Source organism: Artibeus jamaicensis, unplaced genomic scaffold (assembly GCF_021234435.1).
Source record: "Artibeus jamaicensis isolate MK-2021 breed Jamaican fruit bat unplaced genomic scaffold, CSHL_Jam_final scaffold_474, whole genome shotgun sequence".
Classification (NCBI taxonomy): domain Eukaryota; kingdom Metazoa; phylum Chordata; class Mammalia; order Chiroptera; family Phyllostomidae; genus Artibeus; species Artibeus jamaicensis.
Genome location: NW_026522046.1, coordinates 13876657 through 13899355, shown reverse-complemented (window position 1 = coordinate 13899355; position 22699 = coordinate 13876657). Strand labels below are relative to the sequence as shown.

The window sequence follows — 22699 nt, the reverse complement described above, 5'->3', positions numbered from 1 at the left end:
GTCAGCCAGGGCTGGTCTGACTGTTGCATAGATATTTGTACCCGTTGCCCACAAATGAGCTGTATCACTGTTACAGGAACACATAGCCCCACACAGGGCTGAGGTCAGGAGCAAGGGAGAATGCCAGAGAGAGTTGCCTCAAGAGAGTGGCCTACGGGCTGAAATGGGTCTTGAATAATATGTGGTATATCTGAGAATATATTTCTCTGTGATATCTGAGGAGTATCTTTGGTACAGAAAAAATTATGTAAAAAAGAGGGAAGTGTGAATGGTGTGTCTTGTTCTCAGATGCCCATCTGAGATGTCATTATGGGCACTCTAAGGGTCTGGGGAAAGAATTGATGGCCTGCTTTGTTAGAGAATATATAATGTGAACTCTTACTTTGTTTTGCCTTCCAATGGCAATTCAGTTTTCATTTCTGTCTCTCTATCAAGGGACTTACTTTTGTTCTTTTTGGATATACTTACATAATTTTCTCAGATAAATAGGATAAAAAAAGAAAGTGAAAAACACTCACATAGAATTCATGTGTCTCTGTCTTTCCACCTAATTATACCTTTTAGATACACTTTATGAAAGTAATTTTTCTAAAACTATGAAGAAGATATAGGAGATGTAAGAAGTGTATACCTTCATAAATGCATGCTTTTGTAAAAATTCACTGCCATAACGGGGGACATAATAGAAAGCCTGGTTTTCTCTTCCTCCCAAGTGTCTGTGTTTTCTGTTTCTTGTTTTTTATAAACACAGAGAAAACACAACTTTTTTCTCTAAAAAATTCCTTGTAGTTTCTCTCATTGAGAGACCCTAATTAAAATGTTCCATTCGAAGGATTTTTTTGCCAACACAAATTCTCATTAAGCAAATGCTTTATATTCCTTGCTGATTGTAAGGCTGCAGTATTCCTAGAGGGCAAATTTGCAGCAACCCAAATATACAGCAACATATATTATTCCAGTAGCTTAAAACATAGACCGTATCAGAAATTTTTAATAGGAGTATACTGGTCAATATACTTTATATGTATCACTTCGGAAAAGTGAAATGATAAATTTAACAAAGAGTGTGCCCATATAGTAGATATATTGGGTTGGCCAAAAGGTTTGTTTAGTTTTTTCACCGAGATGGCTGCAGTAGTGCTTGGTTGACTTTAACTTCATTCAAAATAAGTTTGTTAGATTTCATTGTGACAGCTGTCCTATCAGCATGTATTTAAAAAAACGCACCAAAATCAGTGAATTTTTATGCAGCCATTTTAATATTGAAGGTGGAAGAAAATACACATTTTCAGTGTAATATGCTTTATTGTTTCAAGAAAGGTAAAAACACATCTGAAATGCAACAGAACATTTGTGCAGTGTATGGAGAAGGTGCTGTGACTGATCTGATGTGTCAAAAGTGGGTTTTGAAGTATCTTGGTACTATTGACATTTTTACCTAATAATTCTTTGCTGTGGGGCTGTCTTATGCGTTGAAGATGTTGAGCAGCACCTGGCCGCCACCAGAAGACTAAAGCTGGGAGACAGCCGACATACTCAAAATATCCAAATCGACAATGTTATTGGTGAAAATGAAAAGTGTGTCTTTTATTTTACAGAAAAAACTTAATGGAATGTTTGGCCTACCCAATAAGAAAAATCCCATTCTCTCATATTTCTATGCTTCTTTGTCACAAGAAAAGAAAGTTTAAGAGATTTTTCTCTGTAACACAAATTATTTTGTTTTGCAATATTATTTTAAGGTCTGCTTCTTTGATGTTACTACATTTTTTAGTCTCAGAGGATTGCCAACAAACTTCAGTGATTTCTGTATAAAAAAGCTTAAAGTCCAGTTTTTATTTACAAATATACATATATTTTGACATCTTCTATAAGTCATTAATTTTACCATGTTCAATAGTTCCTTATTTTTGCAAAGCAGAGTTAGAGAGGAATGGTCATCATACTAATTTAAATAGGTTATTCATCAGATTAGGTTTCATAAATTAATTTTTCTTACTTTTTTATTATTGTAATCACATATAATGTTTAATAATGTCATTTACTTGTGGTATCTGTTACTTTATTATATAAGGATTATAAAGTTAGTTTGTGTATATATTATTCAATATTTTAATTACTTTATTAATAATTATGAGGAATGGTGATTTTATTTTAAATGAATTCAAGCAAGAAGACATTCTGATTTTGTACCCTTGTTAACCAAAGAATATTACTATTAATTCATTCCTTTTCACTAAAGTTCTGAGTAACATTCTGATTTTGACTATGGGTTTAAGGACTAGGTTTAACTATAAATAAATAAAGCAAGATTTGAAGAGGCAGTATATTACATAATTGATTTTACTTATAACCAAAACTGAAAATAATAAAATTAATTTAGCTTGTTTACCCTGAGCTAAAACTCCCCTGACGATCAGTAAGTTCAGAGTGAGTGGAACAAATGGACCACCTGGTTATGCTGTGGGCACCTTTGGTTCTGCGCCTGAAATAGCAGCCCCTCAGTAATGGCTGTCTTGGTCCCTAATGGAAGCAAGTGGCAATGCTGTTCATCCCATACCGGTAAATGGAAGAGAGCTGAGGGGATTTATTTTATTACATATATAATTTATTTGAAAATAATATTTTAAATTAATTCTTATTAATATTTTGAGAAAATTTATTTCAAGTAATATAAAAACTATAAAACCAATATTAAATCTGTTCATTTATTGCTACAGCTCTCATGGTTTAATCTTATTTAAATAAACCTTTGCTTCAGGCACACTGGCCTTCCTTTGATTGAAAGGAAGGACTGGATTCTTACCTACTTCTAGATTTTTTTCTCATGCTCTCAATATGCACGCCCTTTTTACTCCTTGAACCTTCCTATAGTTGGCTCCTCAAATGTTATCTCTGAGTTTTAAATGTTACTTCTTTAGAATTCTTTTGACATCTTGTTTTTCTTTCATATCGCATCCTATTCTACTTTATATAACCCTATGACTATTAGTACTTATTTGTTTGTTTGCTTTTATTCTCATCTGTCTCTTCAACTACATTGTAACCCCTATGAGAACAGAGACTATATTTGTATATCAGCACCTGAGACAGATGGTCACTAAGAACCACATGACCTAGTTTGAATCTTGGCTCTGTCATTTGCTAGACTTCAGGCTAGTTTCTTACCCTTTTTTGTTGTCATCTGTGAAATGGACAATGCATCAAGGATTATATGAATTAATATGTGTAAATTACTTGGCACATAATGAAGCCTTATTAAATGTCAGGAAGCTAGATATTACAGTGTCTGGTATTGACAAGTAATTAATAAACATTTACTGAATGAATGAATGAATGAATGATGTAATAGAGCTTCGTTGCCAGAAAGACCAGGATTTGATGCAAGTTCTCTTAAGAACTTGACAAAGTTATTTAACTTTTTTGAACCTCAGTTTCTTACTGTATAATATACTGTTGACTTTCTCAAGGTTTTTGTAAGATTAAAATGAAGTGCTCTTTATAGCATGTTTTAGGATTTACTTTCGTTTGAAAAAAAAATTGGAATCACTAGATGTTGTTCCCACTCTAGAACTAGGGCATTCCACAGCGCTGCCTGAGGCCATTTGTACTCATTGTTAGAATAATTATCCTTAACATTTCTAGTCATTAAAATTGTTTGGTTATAAATAACAAAAACAATTCCAGCTAACTACAGCCTAAATTAATTAAGGAATTAATGAAAGATCATTTGTTATAATGGATTGAACAAGAATCATTCACGATAAGTTCAGAACCTAAGTTTATTGGTTTCCATTGTTCTTGTAAACTTTATGGATTTAGTCTTTCCCTTTCCTGGGTCAAAACCCTTGCAATGCTATGATTTGAATTTTCATTCCCATGGACTAGAACAGTCCTATAAGTCACTTTAAATCTCAAATATAATTCCAACTCAGTAATTAAAACATACTGGTTTATTAGATTTCTATTGTTGCTGTAACGAATTAACACAAATAGGATGGCTTAAAACAGACAAAGTCATTGTCTTAGAGTTCTGTAGATCAGCAGTCCCCCAGGGGTAACACCAAGGGATCTGTGAGACTCTGTACCTTCCTGGAAGCCTGGGGAAGAATCTACCTTTTCTAGTCTCTAGAGCCTACCTGCAATCATTGTTGGTTTGTGTCCCTTTCTTCACCTTATAAAGAAACAGTGGCAGATCAAGTCTCAAGGTCATCTCTCTAACTCAGGGTCAAGATCACTTGATTAGTAACCTTAACTCCATTTGCAAATGTAAATCCTTTTTCTCACATAATATAATAGGTACACAGGTTTAAAGTATTAAGATGTGGACAGGTTTGGGGACCATTATATTGCCTACCATATCTGGCCAAATATTAAATCCTGCTTTCCAGATTGAGATATTCTGTAGATTAAGTTTTATAAGGCAGGGGTCAAGACATTTTCTTTTCACTTTCCAGTGCTGGCAAACACATTTTACATTCCAAAGCTTTTCACATGGTCCCCTACTCTAGCTGATGACTCAAAACTACCATTCTCCTAATTTTTTTACCCCTGCAAAAAAAAATGGATTAGTCTCGCAGCACAGCAATTACTCTCTACAAAATAACTTGTTCATCAATGCCTTCATCATTCTCTTATACTTTCTCTAATCAATTATCTTATTAGTCAGGCTAAGGGATCTGAGGGTAACAGAACAGGTCCTCAAATTCATAAAGAAGTGGTTTTGTTGTGTAGGGTCAAAGAGGTGTTTTTCTCATGCACATTAAGACGAAAAGAGTCCAAGTATCCTGGTACATAAAGTTGAGCCACTGTTCCATGAAATCCAAAGGGAAGGACCTAGGAATGACTAAAACTAATAAAAAATGAGTAATTCAAATTAATTTCTTTTTTTTACCCCTGTCTATGTTTATTGATGCAAATGAAGTTCACTGATCTCCCTTCTGTGAATAGCTTTCTGTGGCCCCTCATCATGAAGGGTAAAGGTGGCTATCCATATAGCTCCTGACTTTAAGTCCATTTCAGTCTCAAATTAAAACTCCAGGGGGCAAAATCTGTGGCCTCCTTAGTTGAAGTTTTATGTAGCTACTGATCCAACCAGCTGTAACCTGTGGAATGAGCTATATAGTACATTGAACAAAATGCTCCATCCCTGTGAATTGGGAAACAAATAAGAGAAAAATCATTGTGACTTGGCAAAAATCTCAAAAACGATAGATCGTAATAGTTTTTAGTATTATAATAACAATAAAATAAAAACAGTACATTATTATTATTGTAAAATTTTGTTGAAAGCCTATTATGATCAGGCCTTGAATTATTATATGGAACTATTACCTCAACCCCTTGTGGAGGTTCAGGTGTTTTCTTTATTTTAGTGTAATAAAAGTCAAGGTTCAGACATGGGAAGTAATTTGCTCAAGGTCACGTTAGGAGTAATAGTGGCCATGACCTAACTCCACATTTCTCTGATTCCAAAGTCCATCCAAAACATATCAATAGAATGATATTTACTGTATAATTGTAACAAAAAAGACCTGTTTCACAACGTTCTGTACATTATTAGAATTTATATTGCTATTTATTCCTATAACTATGATAATATAGCTCTATCTCTTTACACCTGTATTATATGAGTATCTATCTACCCCATTCATTTCCCCTTCCCTGGTTTCTCTCTAAGTTGCATTTTAAAAATTAATAATGACTACCTCTGAGAATGGAATAATTTGTTATTTAAATTCTGTTTTTTCTGTTTATATTTTTGTTAATGGCCATACACTGTTAATGATCATAAGAATGTAATTTTGTTTGTTTTATAATAAACAAGAAATGTTTTTTATATATTTTGGTAGGTTTGTTGAGAGTGAAAGTTTTTTTTCTCAGGTGGCTTATTTCTTCTAGATCTCAAACAGCATTGTCCTGCTGTTTCCTTCTTCAAACTAAAATCTTCCCAACAACACGGTGGCTGATACACTTGCACTGTTCTTTGTAAAAGTACGGGTTTGTGAGAAGCAAGCTGTGAAATACCTGCTGAGCAAAATGTATCTTCTTCTCCTCCTCCCCAAATAGTGGTGCAGCATTTTCATGATACCATAGGTCTTCCTCCTAGGTCCCTTTAAGGATTTCTTCATAATTTTTACAAAAGTATCTTTCCTTATCAACCAAATTTATCAAATACTTACTGAATACCTGTGTATGCACATATAAATGTTTCCTTATATTAACACTAACAAGCTTAAGATTCCATTTAGAAACATCAGAGACATAAATTACAGATAAATTGTGTGAATAGCCTTGGCATTTTTAGAAAGCACAGTTTAGATCCTCTTGTTTTTTGCCTTTCCAATTTAACATAAAGAACAGTAAAAAATCATAAATAAGGCTTAATGTTTTTCTCAAAAGAGCAAATAAATCTTTCTTTTGATTCTAAAGTAACACATAACTTGTTTTAAAATATCAAAAAATCAACAAGGGTACAAGTACAAATTAGACAATAGCCAATAATTCTATAATGTAGAAATAATTGTTTTTATATTTTTAGCATATGTCATATATCTTGACAAAAACATAACACACAATATGTAGGAAATTTTGTAAGTCAGTAAACAGTTCTGCATTAATGGTTGCAGGCTATTCCATCTATATTATTCTACAATATTCTATTGTTTAATAATTGATTTAAAAATTCTCATGTTAACATTTAATTGCTTATTTCTCATATTGTAAATGACACTGATAAATGTTGTCAGATAACCTTGTATGTAGACTTCTGATTATTGTCTTGGAAAATCTTCTAGGAGCTAAATTTCAAATGGTATGACTTTTACTGTGTATTTTAGATCTATTTGCTAACTTGTCCTCCAGAAAGGTTACCTCATTTCTGCTCTGCCTCTGAAGGGATAAATTCTATTTGACTTGCCTTCTGACATAAAACTAGTGCACAGGAAAAAATATCTAAAACAATTGTTTTTCAGACATTGGAATAGGGATCTCAGCAATGTGATTCCTGAGAAAGGGGAATTAAAAAGGGGAGCCTATAGTTGCCCTAGCCTTCTAACCAGAGGCAATTTCCAGAACATGATGAAGGGAGAAAGAACCAAAACATATGTGAGTTGAAGAGACAAGAGACTCAACTTTGGGGAGAATGAGCCACCAGTATTATATCTATGGATGTAAGATTAGAGAAAAAAGAACTATACAAAGAAACAGCTTCAGACATCTGCAGAGAACCTTGAAGTCTTTACAGCAATTAGTGCAAAGCATGCAACTACATGATGTTGAACAAAGAACAGCTGTTAGAAAAGGACAATTACCAGAGAGCTCCAAAATGAACAGTTCCAGAACTCACTCTAGGCTAGAAATTATTCATGTTCCCAGCAATAAGAGTGGAGAGACTTTTTGACTGGAGAAGTCATCCAGCAGAGCTCCAAAAGTGTCACACACACCTTAGTGGTAAAGACTCTATTGTAAAGGATACTCCAAGTCTTCTTTTAAAAAATTACAAAACAATTCTCAAAATGACCAGGCTGCTTGATAAATAACATTCTACGCAAGTACAATCTGATACCTTTAAAGGGATACCCAATTCACCACTCAGCAACACAAGTCAGGGTGTTAAAATGTTCTCATTCCAATAAAAAAAAATTACCAGACATGCAATGAAGCAGCAAATTGAAACTGATAATCAGGAGAAAATTAATTAATAAGAACAGACCCAGAATGATTAAATTAGCCACAACCTTAGAGTTACTATTATAAATATGTGCAATGATATTAAGGCAAATATGAACCAAATGAAGAAAAATTACAAGATATAAAGATTTTAGAATGTTAATTTAAAGTGTTAAAAATTCCAACCAGAATTTGTAAGAATAAAAAATAAATGGTTAAAAATGAAGGTGTTATGGTATGAGACTTATATTATAACAGATATGGCAGATGAAACAATTGGTCCACTGAAGTCCATGGGAAGAGAAAATATGCAAACATAAATATATAAGAAAAGGACTGAAAAAAGTTAGCAGCTCCAGTGACCTGCTGGATGTCTATATGTATATATCTCTCTGTGTATTTATGGCATATGTATAATTATATTTTTAGATTTTATTTATTTACTTTTAGAGAGAGGGGAAGGGAGGGAAAAAGAGAGGGAGGGAAACATCAGTGTGTGGGAGATACATCGATCAGGTGCTTCTCACATGCCCCCAGCTGGGAACCTGGCCCGCAACCCAGGCATGTTCCTTGAATGGGGATCTAACCAGTGACCTTTCAGTTCACAGGCCAGCACTCAGTCCACTGAATCACATTGCTGACTATTATAAACTGATAGATCTCAGATACTCAACAAACTCCAGATGTAATAAACATGAGCAAAATTACACCCAGTCACATAATAATTAAACTGACTAAAAACAAGTAGTAAAGATAATAAATAGCAACAGTAAGCGACAAAAATACACTACATATAGAATGTAAAGAATAAAAATAATCATAGACTTCTTGCGAGACACTAGTTAAGCCAGGTGACAAGGAAAATATATTTAAAATTATGAAAGAAAATGAAACATTGATCTCAAATTCTATATATAAGAAAATATCTTTTAAGAATAAAACCTAAAAAAAGACTTTTCAGACACAAACTGAGAGAATTTATTGTTAGGAGGCGAGAACTACAGTGCACACTTTTTAGGCAGTAAAAAGATTAAACTGGAATCTACAGCAAGGGACCAAGAACATAACATAGTAAATGTGTAGGTTAATATAAGAAAACATTTTTTCACTTTTAACATACAGTGCTACAAAAAGTGGTATCAGTTCGGATTCATCATTAATTTGTTCTGATCTTGTGACAAGTGCCGAAACTATTGAGTACCAAATGTGACTCATACAAGTTCTAGCAAGTGCGATGAACCCCAAGTAAGTGCTGAGTGCCGAAACATTTTTTTTCATCAAAATGTGATGAGTACAGGGTTTGACAAGTTCTGAAGCCAATGAGTCCTGAGGTATGACTGTATTTAAAAATGACTCACTGTTTAAAGGAAAAATAATAACACTGGATTGTGTGGTTTATAACATGTGTAGTAATAAATGTATTGTATCAGCATCATAAAGGACAGGAAGGAGGACAGGTAGTATGGTGATGTACATTTCTTACATGTAAAATTATATATTATTTGAAATTATAGGGGAGGAAGAAACTTTTTTTTCTTTCCTCCCATGGGTTCAGTGGCTGTGAATTAAACTGACAAAAGACAATAATGAGAGAAAAATATAGATCTGGATGCATACCCCTACATGCATACATGCATAAAAGGAATGTGATTCCGGAATTTGAGGCTTATATACCATCTTAGATGGACAAAGGAAAGGAGCTTATGAAATCTCTTGGGGAAGGAGGTAAAGTATGGGAAGGTGAGGGGAAGGATTGTATTGTAAATTAAGGATTAGTTAGCATGTTTTTTTATTCACATATGTCATTTCAGGTGCTAATGTTACTGTAGGTAGTTAACTAGTTATTAATAAGAAATTAAACAAAGGGAATTAGACAAGAGATTTAATAAACTGAGGAGTATGAGTCTGTTTGCCCCACTAGGAATTTCCGCTTCACACCTTAGGGGATCATAGCATTGCTCCACCAAGGGGGTGAACAACACTCCCTCTTGCCCCTCAGTACCGGTTGTTGGGGGAGGAAAGTGGGGAGGTGTTTGAAGATAGAGGCCTGTCGGTCTAACTAGGGGGTAGACAGATCAAAAAGCCCGTGAAAGCTTGGAAAGTTTATTGGTTGTTTTGTAAAAACACCTGGTTCATTCATCCCATCCCAAACAATGGAAACTAATAAAATCCTAGGGAAGCAAAGATGCTCTCTCTCTCTCTCTCTCTCTCTCTCTCTCCCACTCCCCTTCCATGACCTGCACTCACCCTATCCCTTTGTGTACTCTCTCACCCGGGAGCATGTGACCACGTGGGGTAGCAGCTACTGGCCCTGAGCAAATTGCATGGAGTCCAAAAGACTGAAAAACTAATCTTTTTTTTGGGGGGGGGGCTTGCTAGAGACATAGTTGTTCCTTTTCCATGGCAGGATGGAGGGAGATGGGACATTGGAAATGCAGGGGCAGATTTCCACTTGAATACATCATCTTACCTCATCATAATCTCCCATGCGTGGATCCCTGGACTGCTTCCCCCATGATCCCATGCAAGACCCTGATTTCTATTGACAACACTAAGAGTTGTCTTCAGAGTAGTTCTTTTCCTATTAAAGAAGTAGACACCAGTACAAATGTTAATATATGCTTTTTAAACAGAAAGTGGAAAGACAGAGAACTAATTGCTTTTAGTTCAAAACAATCTTACAGCAAAGTGGAATATTCTGGGATGGTGTATTCTGTTCTCTTCAGCATGAAGCAGGAATAATAAACACATTTGAATTAATAAGGTTCCTTAGGCTCTTTTATTAACTTTTGTTTTAAAGATTTTAGGACAGAGATAAAATATAATTGTGTTATGTTTTTATTAGTCAATCATCAAGTATTTATTAAATGCTAATGAATCTGGCAGATTTAAAAATAGCACATGCTCTAAAAGTAGGCCCTGAGAGTAGGAGACAGGGCTATATTTGGCCAGCATATTTTTTTAAGTATTAAGAAAATCAAAATTAAATGATATGTTAGGATATAAAAGACTACAGGTTTTAGAAGGGGGTGAGAAACGCAATGAAATACGTATTTAAAGCTAATTTTAGCAATGTCATGTCTATCTCAATTCTTATATTTATTCATTCTTAAAATTGTTCACTTTGTGAGCCCACCATTGCTCAAAGTGAACAGATACCATATTTTCCAGTGTCATTCTGAGATTTTTTTTCATAGATTTCATCCATTCAGCTCATTATTTTGTAAAGTCCATCCAGAGAAGTTATGTGTATCTCACCTCATTTGTTCTCTGATTTTTTTTTCATTTTGTAAATCTGGTTCCTACAGAAAGAGAGCAGCCATGCACTCTACAGAAAGTCTATGTACAGACTCGTTGCTCACTGGGGAAGGCTGGAGACTCGAACCTCCTGTTCTGTAACAGTGCTGGCTGGCGGGTACTCAGCTGTGGAAATAGAAGAGGAGCTTTCAGGAAAAAAATATCAGTAGAAAGTAGTGGCTCACTATTATGTTGAATAAAAGTAGTTCTCCTGGAGTCACTGTTCTAGGAAAGTCACTTGTTATTCTATACTTTGATTTTATTCAAAGAAGAATGAGGAAAAGGAGGAGGAGAGGAAGGAAAAGAAGAAAAATAATTAAGAAAAGGATAAAAGAAAAATAAATAAAAGAAATAGTACAGAATTAAGGAAAATTTAATGTGGTACTTTTGAGTTAAAATGAAGGCCCTGGAAATTATTTTTAATAAATAATAATTATAGCTGCTATGTTTATTTTGAACACACTTATTTAATATTAATGTTTTAATATAAGTGAGAAGAATGGAATGGTTCTAAAAACAATGATGAAAAGACCTTTTACTGTAGCTTCACCTTAGAAGATAAAGCTGTTACCCCTTGAGTAATTGTTAAACATTTGTATTTAGTTAATGTTCTCATATAGCATAATCTTTTGTCTTTTTTTTTTTGAGTCTATAGTGAAGAGGCTGAAAACTGAAGACTATTTTACCTCAACAGGAATGACTAGGTTATCCTTGCAAAATATTAGCACCACTGTTTCTAAATCACTCTTGGTCATGGAGGTGAAACTTCTATTTCCAGGATTGGTTATTTCAGGGAGTTCTGAGGAAATAAATTTATCTCCAAATAAATAATACCATTTAAGCCATTTTGAAAAGATGACATTCTATTATCATTCTATTATCTTGTTTTCTCTATTAAAACTTGGTATTCTAGAGTTTTAACTGTAGGGTTTTTTTTTAGCTTTATTGTAGATTTTTAGGATGTCCTAAAATTCTCAAATTGATGTGTTCCCCATTCTATGCTATATCAGGCTATTAGTGTGCATATTCCCTTCCTTTAATGATTTTCTCAGGGTTTCTCTCAAGGGAGTTTCGTCTGAGTTTGTTGAACAGTGGCTTGTTATATGTAAATTAGTCAAGTGTGTGTATACTCTTCCTTTTATGGTTCCATGATAATACTATTAAATGACCATTTATATTAGAACTATTTTTCACATTTCCAATGATACTTAGATGGCTATCATAACTGGTCTTCCCACTATCAGTAGGCTCGCATTAATGAGACTGAGTTTGCTAATAAGAGTGTATCACTTTAAAACGTCTGGCATTTGAGCCAAGAGTTTATGGGCTCCTCATAAAAGTGCATAAATCACTCCACACTATAATTACAAGCCTGTATTTAATGTTTTGTTACACAGTTCTCCCACAGTCTTGAATAGCATTGTTCCGAACAGCCAAGTAGAATGCTTTGTAGTGTAGGGAAGGAAAACTTTCCCCTTCTTTCCTTCTAGGTCCTTTGCCTTTCCTAATAATTAAATTGACATAAGACAGATTAGCAGGAGAAAATGAATTTAATTACAGAAGCCCCATAGCAATATGAGGCCTGAAGGGCAACCAGGTAATTGAGGCCTTTGTAGCATCCCAAGCTAGGAAAGGAGGTGAAGGTTGCGGGGACACAAAGGGGAAAAAGGCCATTCACAGAAAGGCTAAGGAGATGTATGAAAACCAAGTGTGCCATGTTACACAGATACATTTCTTAGGTTAAAAGTTATCTCTGTAATAGCTGTCTTTGTGGCACCGGCCCCTTTTCCCATGTAAATTCAGGCAGTTGAGAGGGGACATGAAGAAGAGCTTTTTCTGAATCTCCTGGGTTTGGATTGCATTTGGCTCCCAATAACCCTCCTGCGGAAGTGGCGCACACTGGGGTAGGCTGCTCTGAACCTTGTCGGTGGTGCCACTGCTGTGTGACTTCCAACACGGCACGTCCGGGTCTCTTTTATGTGAGTCATTATATAGCTTAATTATGTGAAATAGCCTACAAAGCCTCAGTAATTGCTAAGCAACTCTGGGGTGTGTGTATATATGTTACCATATAGCTAATACAGTTTCTTGGCTTCTTTTTAAATAAAATTATAGTAGAAAGATGATTAAAATAACAATACTCTACCTGCCATTAATTATGACTTATCTTTTTTTCTAGTTACTACTGAAAGAAACTTACTTTCTTTATTTTCCATCAATATTGATTTTTTAAGGATTTTGTATGCAGTTTTATAGAAAAAGATGGTAGAGAATTAAAAGTTTAGTTAGTGGCATTGTTATTGGTGGATGTGGTATTCTTGCCATGTGGCAAGGACAGAATTTCCTGAAACCTGCAGGGAGGATGAGGTTCCATGTTAAATTTTAATGATGATGTAAAATTATGGGGGTTCCCCTCCTGACTTCTGAATGTCCCATCTTTTTTCATCTTTCCATGGAAAAGGTGCAGTCTTGTCCTTAGCAAGGTCACAGCAAAAGTCAGTGCCCAGAGTTTCTGCTTCACATTAAAGCTCAGTCTTCTGGAGCCCTCAGCATCTGCTGTGGGCCCTGGTAGCTGCTAGACACATATGGTCACGTGATCGAGAGCGAGAAAGAATGAGCAAATGCAGGAGGTGAGTCTGTTATTGTGTGTGTGGGTGGGGGGAGAGAGAGAGAAAGAGTTTCTTTGTTTCCCTGGGATTATATTAAGTTTGGGCTTGGAAGAGACCAGAAGCTTTTCCAAGTTGACCAATGAACTTCCCAGGCTTTTGTGGACTTTTGATAGGTCCACCTCCTCTAGTTAGACTGACAGGCTCTATGGTCCAGAACCTTCCTCTGTAGCCCCCAAAAATCTGGTACTGGAGGAGGGAAAGGAGGAGTGTGAATACCCTTGGCAGAGAAATGCTGTAATAGCCTGGAGTGTGAAGCTTAGCTTTCTAACTAAGCAAGTAGGCTCATGTTCTCTGTTTTATTAAACTCAGTGTCTAAGTCCCTTTTCTCCTATTTCTTTTTATTAATAACCAGCTAAATACCAATAATAGAAGCATTATTGGAAGGACACTTTTGCCTACTGGTCAGTCAATCCTAATGTAAAGCAGAGTAGGCCTTGATTTTTTTGACCAGTTTTTTATTTTGTATTCACATATATTGACAAGTAAATATGGTTTTATGCATACTGTATTCAATTATTTAGAATTGTAAGTGTGATTGGGTTGTCAGAAAAGCTTGTTTAAATGAATTAGATGATATTGGAGGATTAAGAGTCAGTTGGATGGGAAATGGTGGTGATAAAATAGTGACATTGTTGAGTAGGCTGTGAACCAGTGAGCACAGGTGAGCATGAAAATGGTGTGACTATTGTAGAAAGATCACTTTGACAGATATAGAAAGGATGGATTAGAGGAAAGGAGCAATTCATTCACTGAGTTACTGTCTTTACAACAGATGATAATTGCCTCACCTAAAGGAAATGGAGAGGTAAGGATGTGGATTTCAATGACATTGATAAGACCTAGTGACTATTTGAGGAAGTAGGGGTGTAGAGTCAAGGATACGTGATAAATTTCTGTTAATGCAATTCGGTGGATAATAGTACTCAGATCCAGAAGAGAGGAGGTGGAATATTTTGGGCCAGCAATCCCAAGCATGAGAAAATCTTGTTTAATTTGCTTCTACTCATTTTCCTTATATAGTGCATATTTTCCTCTTTTCTAGCTTACCTAGCTATCTTGTTTCTGATAGAACTCAAGAGTATTTAGCAGCTACATGGATCAGAAAGTTCCAGCCTTGGAATTCTTGGATGTAGCCAAACAACAGTGTATTATAAGTAAGGGTTGTCTTTTACTAAGTGAGTTTCTCAGGTGGTAAGAATTGCATCCAGTCCGGTAGTAGTTATCTTCCTGGTAAGGAGACATTTTTATAAGTGGAAATTCCCATTATGTAAGTGTCCTTTACAAAAGGGGACATTTGTTTTCCACTTTTGTGCAGGGAGGTAAAGAGAACCAACCTGCTGGCTTTCGTTTGCTCAAATAGCTCTTCAAACACATATACCTCTTCTTGGAACTGTAACCTCAAAGATCTGGCCTGGTTTCTGAGTGTGGATTTTCCTTCCAATAAGGCTTGGCAGGGTTACAGTTTTGAGAGTTCCAATTCTTTTTTCTCTGTGAATATCTATAGTTTTGACCAAACTGTTTTCCTCTTCATGTTATATTTCTCATCAAGAATATCAGTACCAAGTCTGTCATTGTTAGATGTGTGAGGTCTGTCCAGTAAATATCCAGCCACATACTATGAAAAATAGAGACATTTATTGAAGAAGCTACAAAAGACAAGAAATATTGTACACAGGACAATGATGCCTCAGTCCCCTTCAAAGTAAGCACCTTGGGACCTCATACACTTCTCCCAGTCACCATTAGCTGACCCATTGTATTTTCCTGAATCTCACTGATATTCTGAAATCTCTTCTCTTTCAAAGGTGACTTAGGTTTTAGGAAATGCCAGAAGTCTCAGGGTGCCAAATCTGGGCTATAGGGGGCTTGGCTGACTCACCTGTATGATTGTGATGCTTTGCAAAAAAACTGCATGACATGCGATGCATGAGTGGGCATGTTGTTGTCAAGAAGCTGCCAGTTACCACTTGCCCATAGCCTCTGAATCATCTCAGTAGTTTCTGGGGAGGAATGTTCAAGCTTAAGGAAAAGTTCAATGCAGATTCATTGGCCTACTTGCTCAGTCATTTTTAATGTGACGGTCACACAGTACACATGCTCACTCAACAACGTCTATTGCCTCCACTGACTAATACAATGAAGTTGTTATTGTTCATGCACACACATTCCAGTCTACTCTCCTTGGCTGCCAGGTTACATCAATGTTGTGCATTATTATATTAACATAATAATATAATATAATGCACATTATTACTGTTATATTATATTATAACGATATAACATAACAATATATTATTATATATTGTTCTCATTATATTAACAATGGCTGGATGTTTTCCAGACAGATATTTTAATATTTTATTTTAGATTTTATTTATTTATTTTTACAGAGAGGGGAAGGGAGGGAGAAAGAGAGGGAGAGAAACATTAGTGTGTGGTTGCCCCTTGAATGCCCCTTCTGGGGACCTGGCCCATGACCTAGGCATGTGCCCTGACTGGGGATCCAACTGACAACCCTTTAGTTTGCAGGGTGGCACTCAATATACTGAGTTATACCAGCCAGGGCAATATTACAACGTTTTACATATTCAGGGTCCCAAGTTCCATAACATACAATAGCAACATTTGGAACTTTAAATAATCGCTGTCTTTTTTTCAAGTTTTCCCATATATCTTGTCTTGAAAATCATAACTAAACTTAATAACCACCCACAAGCTTAAATTTTAACATTGGTTTCTCTGTCATGTGTGGTTTAGGTAGAAACCTCAAACAGTGATAAGAGACAACATTTGTAACATCCTTTTTTGCCCATTCTTTCCCTGAAGTGTGCTTTATGGGAAATAGAATGCTGAATACACAAACAGATGATGTGGTTAAACATTTTTTATTATGAATGTTTTCTGATGTGTCCTCTAAGTCATTTAAAAATATGTTCAATAATTTTATAGCAAAGTCTCAGAATGCATTAGAAAACACAACAAGTCTCATAGACTTCCTTTCTAAGAATAAGAAAATTTTGATAATTTTAATAATTATGTTGTTTCCTTTTCACCATTCAGTGAAGCTTTCTGCCCAATGACATCCGTGACATTTGTGTGTGTGTGTGTATGTGTGTGTGTGTGAGGGGAGGAAGAAACGTCCCCCTGCCCTTAAGGTTCTTTTGGCTTGTCTAATGATTGAATAGACAGGAGACAGATTAGCAAGAGAAAATACCAGATTTAATGCATACATATATATGGCAACTCCACATGCATGAGACAATCAGAAACTCCACATGTAGGAGAGGTTCACAGATAAAAGGGGAATTAGTTATATAAGACATTCTGAGCTAGGGATGACATAATTCATCTTGGGAGCTTCAAAGGGTCATTGCAGGATGATAAGAAGGGCAGATACTTAGTTAGTAGAAGTTTGCCGTGTCATGTAAGTGCATCAAAAAGGTTATCACTGACAATCACTTAGGGCAAGGCCTCTAATTCAACCTCTTCTAGGCAGATAAGGGGGGGTAGAAATTTCTCTTGATCCTGCAACTAAAGTTGACTTTAGCTCAAAAACAATTTGCATATCACAAAAGCACATCTGGAATTGACTTGTTCTGAACCCCTACAAGCCTTAAATCAAGATTGGGTTTAAGAAAAATCCCTGTATATGAATTAGGCAAAAGTCAGGTGATAAACAAAATAGTTTTCCAGGCATTAAAGGTGAGACATAGAGAGAGAGAGAGAGAAAGGAGGAGAAGGGGTGGGGAGTGGCAGGAAGGGAAAGGTGGGGGAAAGAGGGGAGGGAGGAAAGAGAGAGAAGTGGGTGGGAGATAGGATTGGTATTAATGATCACTAGGATTTAATCTTTCATTATAACTGAATGCATGTTTTGTGCAGCAACAAAATTTTTTGAGGTTTCTGGTGTTTATATTTTTATATTTTTCTTAGGCTCAAAAATAGTACTCTCTATTCTACTTTCACAATGACTTCCTATGTGCCATAATTCAGCTGTTAGATAATGGCACCTTTATACATGTTGTGTTATTGACTAATTTTAGGTGCCTAGGGCAGATATGTAAGTACATTTTCAAGTTTGTCATAAAGAGTGAGGATTGATAGGTGTGTTTCTCTTCTTATGAGGGAGACAGAATGTGATGATTATAGTGTTTTATTGGCAAACATTCAATTTCAGGTTACTTTTGTATATTTGTTATATTATGCAATTGTACTAGGCAAAAGAGTACTCTATTTGGAAATGAACCACAACCGGAATTTTGAATTGGAGATTTGTGTCATTAAAATTATAGAATGGGCCTTAGAAATTAAATGGTCCAAATGGGAAAATGGAGACACTGAAGGGTAATGAAAGAGAGAACTCTAAATTAACAGTGGTGAGAATTTTGTAGTCATGTTTGTTTTTATTTTTAATACCTTTGAGAAAACTTGTCTGGTTGTTTGCCATTTCTGTTGTTCATATAACTTATGTAATCAATTTTTATTAATAGCTAGAAAATAATATGATATGCAGTTTCTTTTCAAATTGAAAATGAGAGAATTATTTAAGAAAAGGAAACATTTGAGCCTTAGATTTTTTTTAATCTAACCTGACTACAATAAATGCTAAGGAGTTCTAGATAGTGAAAGCACAGAATGTTTTTTTTTATTTTAGATGTCTAATAGGAGACAGAGCTTAAATAAATTGACTTATTTTTGTAATCTCTTTTTCTCTCACAAAAGAAAAAAGATAAATCTTCAATTTGTCGCTCATCTTTGCTAGAGATTATTTTTCTTTCAGGCTCAACAGTTTAGGGCATATTCACTATGTACCTATTAAAAAGACAGTGAAAATACTGGTATCCTGTTACAAATGAGGACCTTGAGGCCACCACGCTTGCATTGAGTCATTTCTGTAAGGTCTCTCAGTCAATAAATAACACAACTGACGTCAGCACATAGTGATATCAGTGCTCTGTTTTGGCACTCTTTCCACTGGTCAGAAGGAGAAGGGCAAGAGGAGGGGACAAGAAGAAGAGGAAAGAGGGAAAGGAAGAAGAGGAGGGGGGATAAGGAGAGGGAAGAGACAATTTTGCATGTTTATTTATTATGTGCCATTTACAATGTTTAGCACAGCCACACGTTATTGCTCTCACTTTTATAATAACCTCTGAAATAGATAATATCTCCATTTTATACCTGAGGAAGATGAATCTTGAAGAAATAGTGTTCCTCCCTTATACTTACTTACATAGCTAGTATTGGAGATACTAGAGAGCCTTTTTTTTCCACCACTGCACAAAAGTGACTCCCACACTCTTCCTTGTTCCTCTGTGTTTTTAAAAGTGAATGTTGGGAAATTCACTTTAATTTTGTTTTATTTCTCTAAGAGAAACAGAATTGAAACACACACACACACACAAAGAATAAAACTCTGGCACTGTACCGTGGTGTGTTGGTAGTATCAACACTCTTTCAGGAGAAAAATGTAAATCTATTTCGGGACAAAAGTGAAAGTAGGGAATTAAAAGTTAATATTAAAACTGAAACAAAGCCATGTTTTGTGAAGCAAACATTAATAGCAGTACATTGGATCAAAGGATGTGATCTCACTTCATAGTAAAACAGGTCCTGCAAGCCCAGGTAACTCAGGAAGCAGAATGGTAATTATTCACAGAAGAAAGCAGGTAGTATTCTGTTACAATACTACAGTAGAAAGTCAGAAGGTCATAACTCTATCAGGGTAACTGAAACAACTTGAAACTGTTTGGCACCCTTTAAAAAGGAATAATAAGATGGGAGAGAATGAAGCAAGTTTACCTAACACGTCCTTGCAAGGTAAGCGCCAACAGCCTCGGAAATGTCTGCAACCAGAAATTCAAGCAGTGTTGATTACGGTGTGTGTGCATGTGTGCGCGTGAGTGTTTGCCCCCACGGAGTTTCAAGGTGTGCCGTGAAGGTGGGAAGGAAAGGTGGGAATTGTTTCAGAAGAAGCTGGCTGTCTGTTGTGCTCAGCAACCGGATCAGCACAGACAGACAGACCTGTGGAGCACCGAGAGAGCCTTAAGCTTATTTCCAAGTGCAGTGGTGGAGAAATGTTGCGGCCAACTTGTGGTGCATGTTTCATGTTAGGTCTTTTCCAACATTAACAGAATATGGATTTTCATCTCTACCTGTGCAATTTTTATTTGTAATCAAGTAAACACCATCTCTAGTGTTTATCAGCTAAATGTCCTTGTAATTAGTATAACTTTTTTTTTTTTTTTTAGTGGAAAACAGGATCTCAGAAGAGAGCATATCAGCTGGGAAGAGTGGTTTATTTTACATGTCTTACCTAATCAGATATCTTTGTCCTTTGAAGGGATTGGCTTTGTTGATGTTGGCTTGATTAGGCTTCTGTGGTTAGTCGTGTTGATAGAAATGAGTACAAGGCTACTCACGCTTTTCACTTTTTTGAGTGAGAAAACTTTTTTAAAAAAAATTAAAGAGGGTTAATGCTTATATGTGATATGTTTTCAAGTATTCTACTTTTTAATGAATTCATTATCATTGTTACAAATTACATTTTAATCAGGATTTAAAAAGACATTTACTTATAATGCCATTTTTATTTGTTTATTTATGTTCTTATGAAGCTACCATCAAGAAAATTTTCAAACCACCCAGTTTTCCTTAAAGTGCATATAATCAAGCATATAAAACTACATTTATGAAATATGACACATGCCAGATACCAATAAGATGATCATAGATATGGCTGGGCATAAAAGTATAACATCCAATTTATAAAGTTAAATTACCTTCCATAATTCCTGTGTTTTTTCTTTATTTTCTTTAATTATTTCTCCACTTAACATGCTTAAGAATCTCAGAATCTTATTTTTATTTCTGTTTGTTTCCTAAAAATATTTTTTTAAATACTGCATAAAATGCTTTAGAAATCATTTTTAAAGATTACTACAACAGTCATTTAGGACTTCCCATTGAAGAAAAACAAGGTCAAAAGCTTGTTTAGCATAATTCTATAAAATCATATATTTTCGTGCATGTTTTATGTACAAAATACTATTATGTCTGTGATTACTACTTGTATCTCACTAAAGTAGACCAGTGATAGCTGTCCTGGAAGAAGTACATGTTGTCGGAGTTCACATAACGATGGTTTTGTACAACCTGCAGGTGACTGCTGGGCAGCCACCCGCCCGGCCGGTCCTAGAACTGCGTGGTGCGTCCTGTGCCAGCACTCCAGGAAGTGAAATACACTAAGAAAAAAACAGGCACTCCCTCACCTCCTCAGCATCCCTTTTGGTGTCAGAATCATGGGTAGTATTTATTTCTTATTTTGAAGTTTTAGAATATGTATAGATTTTTGTTTTGTTTTTCTTTTTCTCTGACATTTCTATGCATGTTATGCTTCTGGTACTATATCCCACTATAGAAGGGTGATATGTATATATCTTCCTATTACATATATATATTCTATATACAATATATATACTCATACATATACCCCACACAGTTATTACATATATATATATATACCCTTTATATATATCCCATAGATCACACATATGTATATATCCCATATATACACAGATATGTACATATCACCCTTCTACATATACGCACACACATGTATATCCACACACACAGTTATTTTAGAATTAACAATCTCTATACATATATCTATAAGTAAATACACAAAGTTTAAAACAAGACCCCAGTAAATAATTTGAACTCCATGGTTCCAATTACAAAATGATGTTCTTGGATCTATGAATCTTCTGTAGTTGGGAAATGCTTGTGAGACCAGTTCTATCCCAGAGTATTTTCCCTTGTTTACTTCATGAAAACTTTTGAATAAGGAATGGGTTATCTCCTGATCTTACCTAAGATCAGAGAGATCTCCAGAGAGTCCAGATACATCTTCTTGGAATATTGAAATGCTTCCGTTTCAGTTGTATTTGCATTAAGATTATTCAGTGAACCTGCTAATCAGGTGAGAGTTAATGAGAAGTGAAGGTACTTTGGTTTTTGGTTTTTAGTTATTTCTGGATTTATTTTAAATTATAAATGAAAACACTAGGAAGATAATTTGCCGCTTTACTTTATGTGTGAAAGTAAGAGGTAATTTTACTTTGACTTAACTGCATTTATAAAAAGATTCGAAGTTCTCTGAAATAATATTAGTTATCAGCTCTATTTATAAACAAGCATTCTCTAATAGAAATGACTATTTAAATACCAGGTTGTGTACAGTAAACATGGGTGATTTCAGTGTTTTGGCTATGAATATAATAAATGACAGTATATTATTATTAAAATTCTGTCATGTGCTTTGAATAATGGTTTTCTAGGGTCATGTATCTCAATTGCTTAGATTCATAGGACCCTCTGTAGTCAAAATTAGGAGGGCTTCCATAGATTCCATCAAATATTATTCATTTTAATGCTATTTCCTATGGTTTTCTGACTTGTCTTATACCCCACAAGCTGGTTGAGTGTGACCTGGTTAATGAGTGTCCCACCAGTGGTCACCATTTATTATTCCCAATAGTACCGGGGACTTATTTTTTCCAAGTGAAAGTAAAGGTTATCTTCAGCTTACTGTGAACAGATCTCAATTCTCTTTTCAAACATAAACAACATCTCTCTCTTTCAGTCCAATGAAAAGTAACTCCATGGAGAATTATGTAATGATTCCATACATAAAGGTTTATACTATTCTCAGGATTCACAACATGGGCAGAATAGAAAGCCAGAATTTTCTTTTTGATTTTTGAAAATACAAGTACAATGTATATATAACATGGCAAAAAAGTAGAAACCAGTGCTTTTTTAACATTGTTATTTGCCAAGAAAGGGAAGCATCATTTCTTTGCATGATAGCTGCAAACTGGCGTGCGCCACTGAGTGGCACTTGGTCGGTCTGGGACAGTAGTGAAAGCCCATGCATGGATGGGAGGAGGGAGGGCTTTCTTCGAGGCAGGCCACTACCTGGAAAATTCCTCAGGCTAAGGTTTCTCCAGAAGCTACCCTTGGACCGGTAAGGGCCCTTTACCCTTTTCCTACTCCCCTCAAATTTT

At 35.3% G+C, this 22699-nt stretch overlaps 1 protein-coding gene across 3 annotated transcripts in view; it reads left to right on the top strand.

Annotated features, from left to right (window-relative positions):
* NAALADL2 (N-acetylated alpha-linked acidic dipeptidase like 2) overlaps positions 1-22699 on the top strand; it is a 1140409-nt gene that overhangs the window by 298717 nt on the left and 818993 nt on the right. For 2 of the 3 annotated variants that reach the window (XM_053657979.1, XM_053657982.1), the window contains exon 1: positions 19253-19451. The exons of the other annotated variant lie outside the window; for it this stretch is intronic. In XM_053657979.1, the coding sequence (XP_053513954.1) occupies positions 19409-19451 (43 nt within the window). In that variant the 5' untranslated portion in view covers positions 19253-19408. Of the gene's footprint in view, positions 1-19252; positions 19452-22699 lie in introns of those variants that run through there. 3 annotated transcript variants of the gene reach the window in all.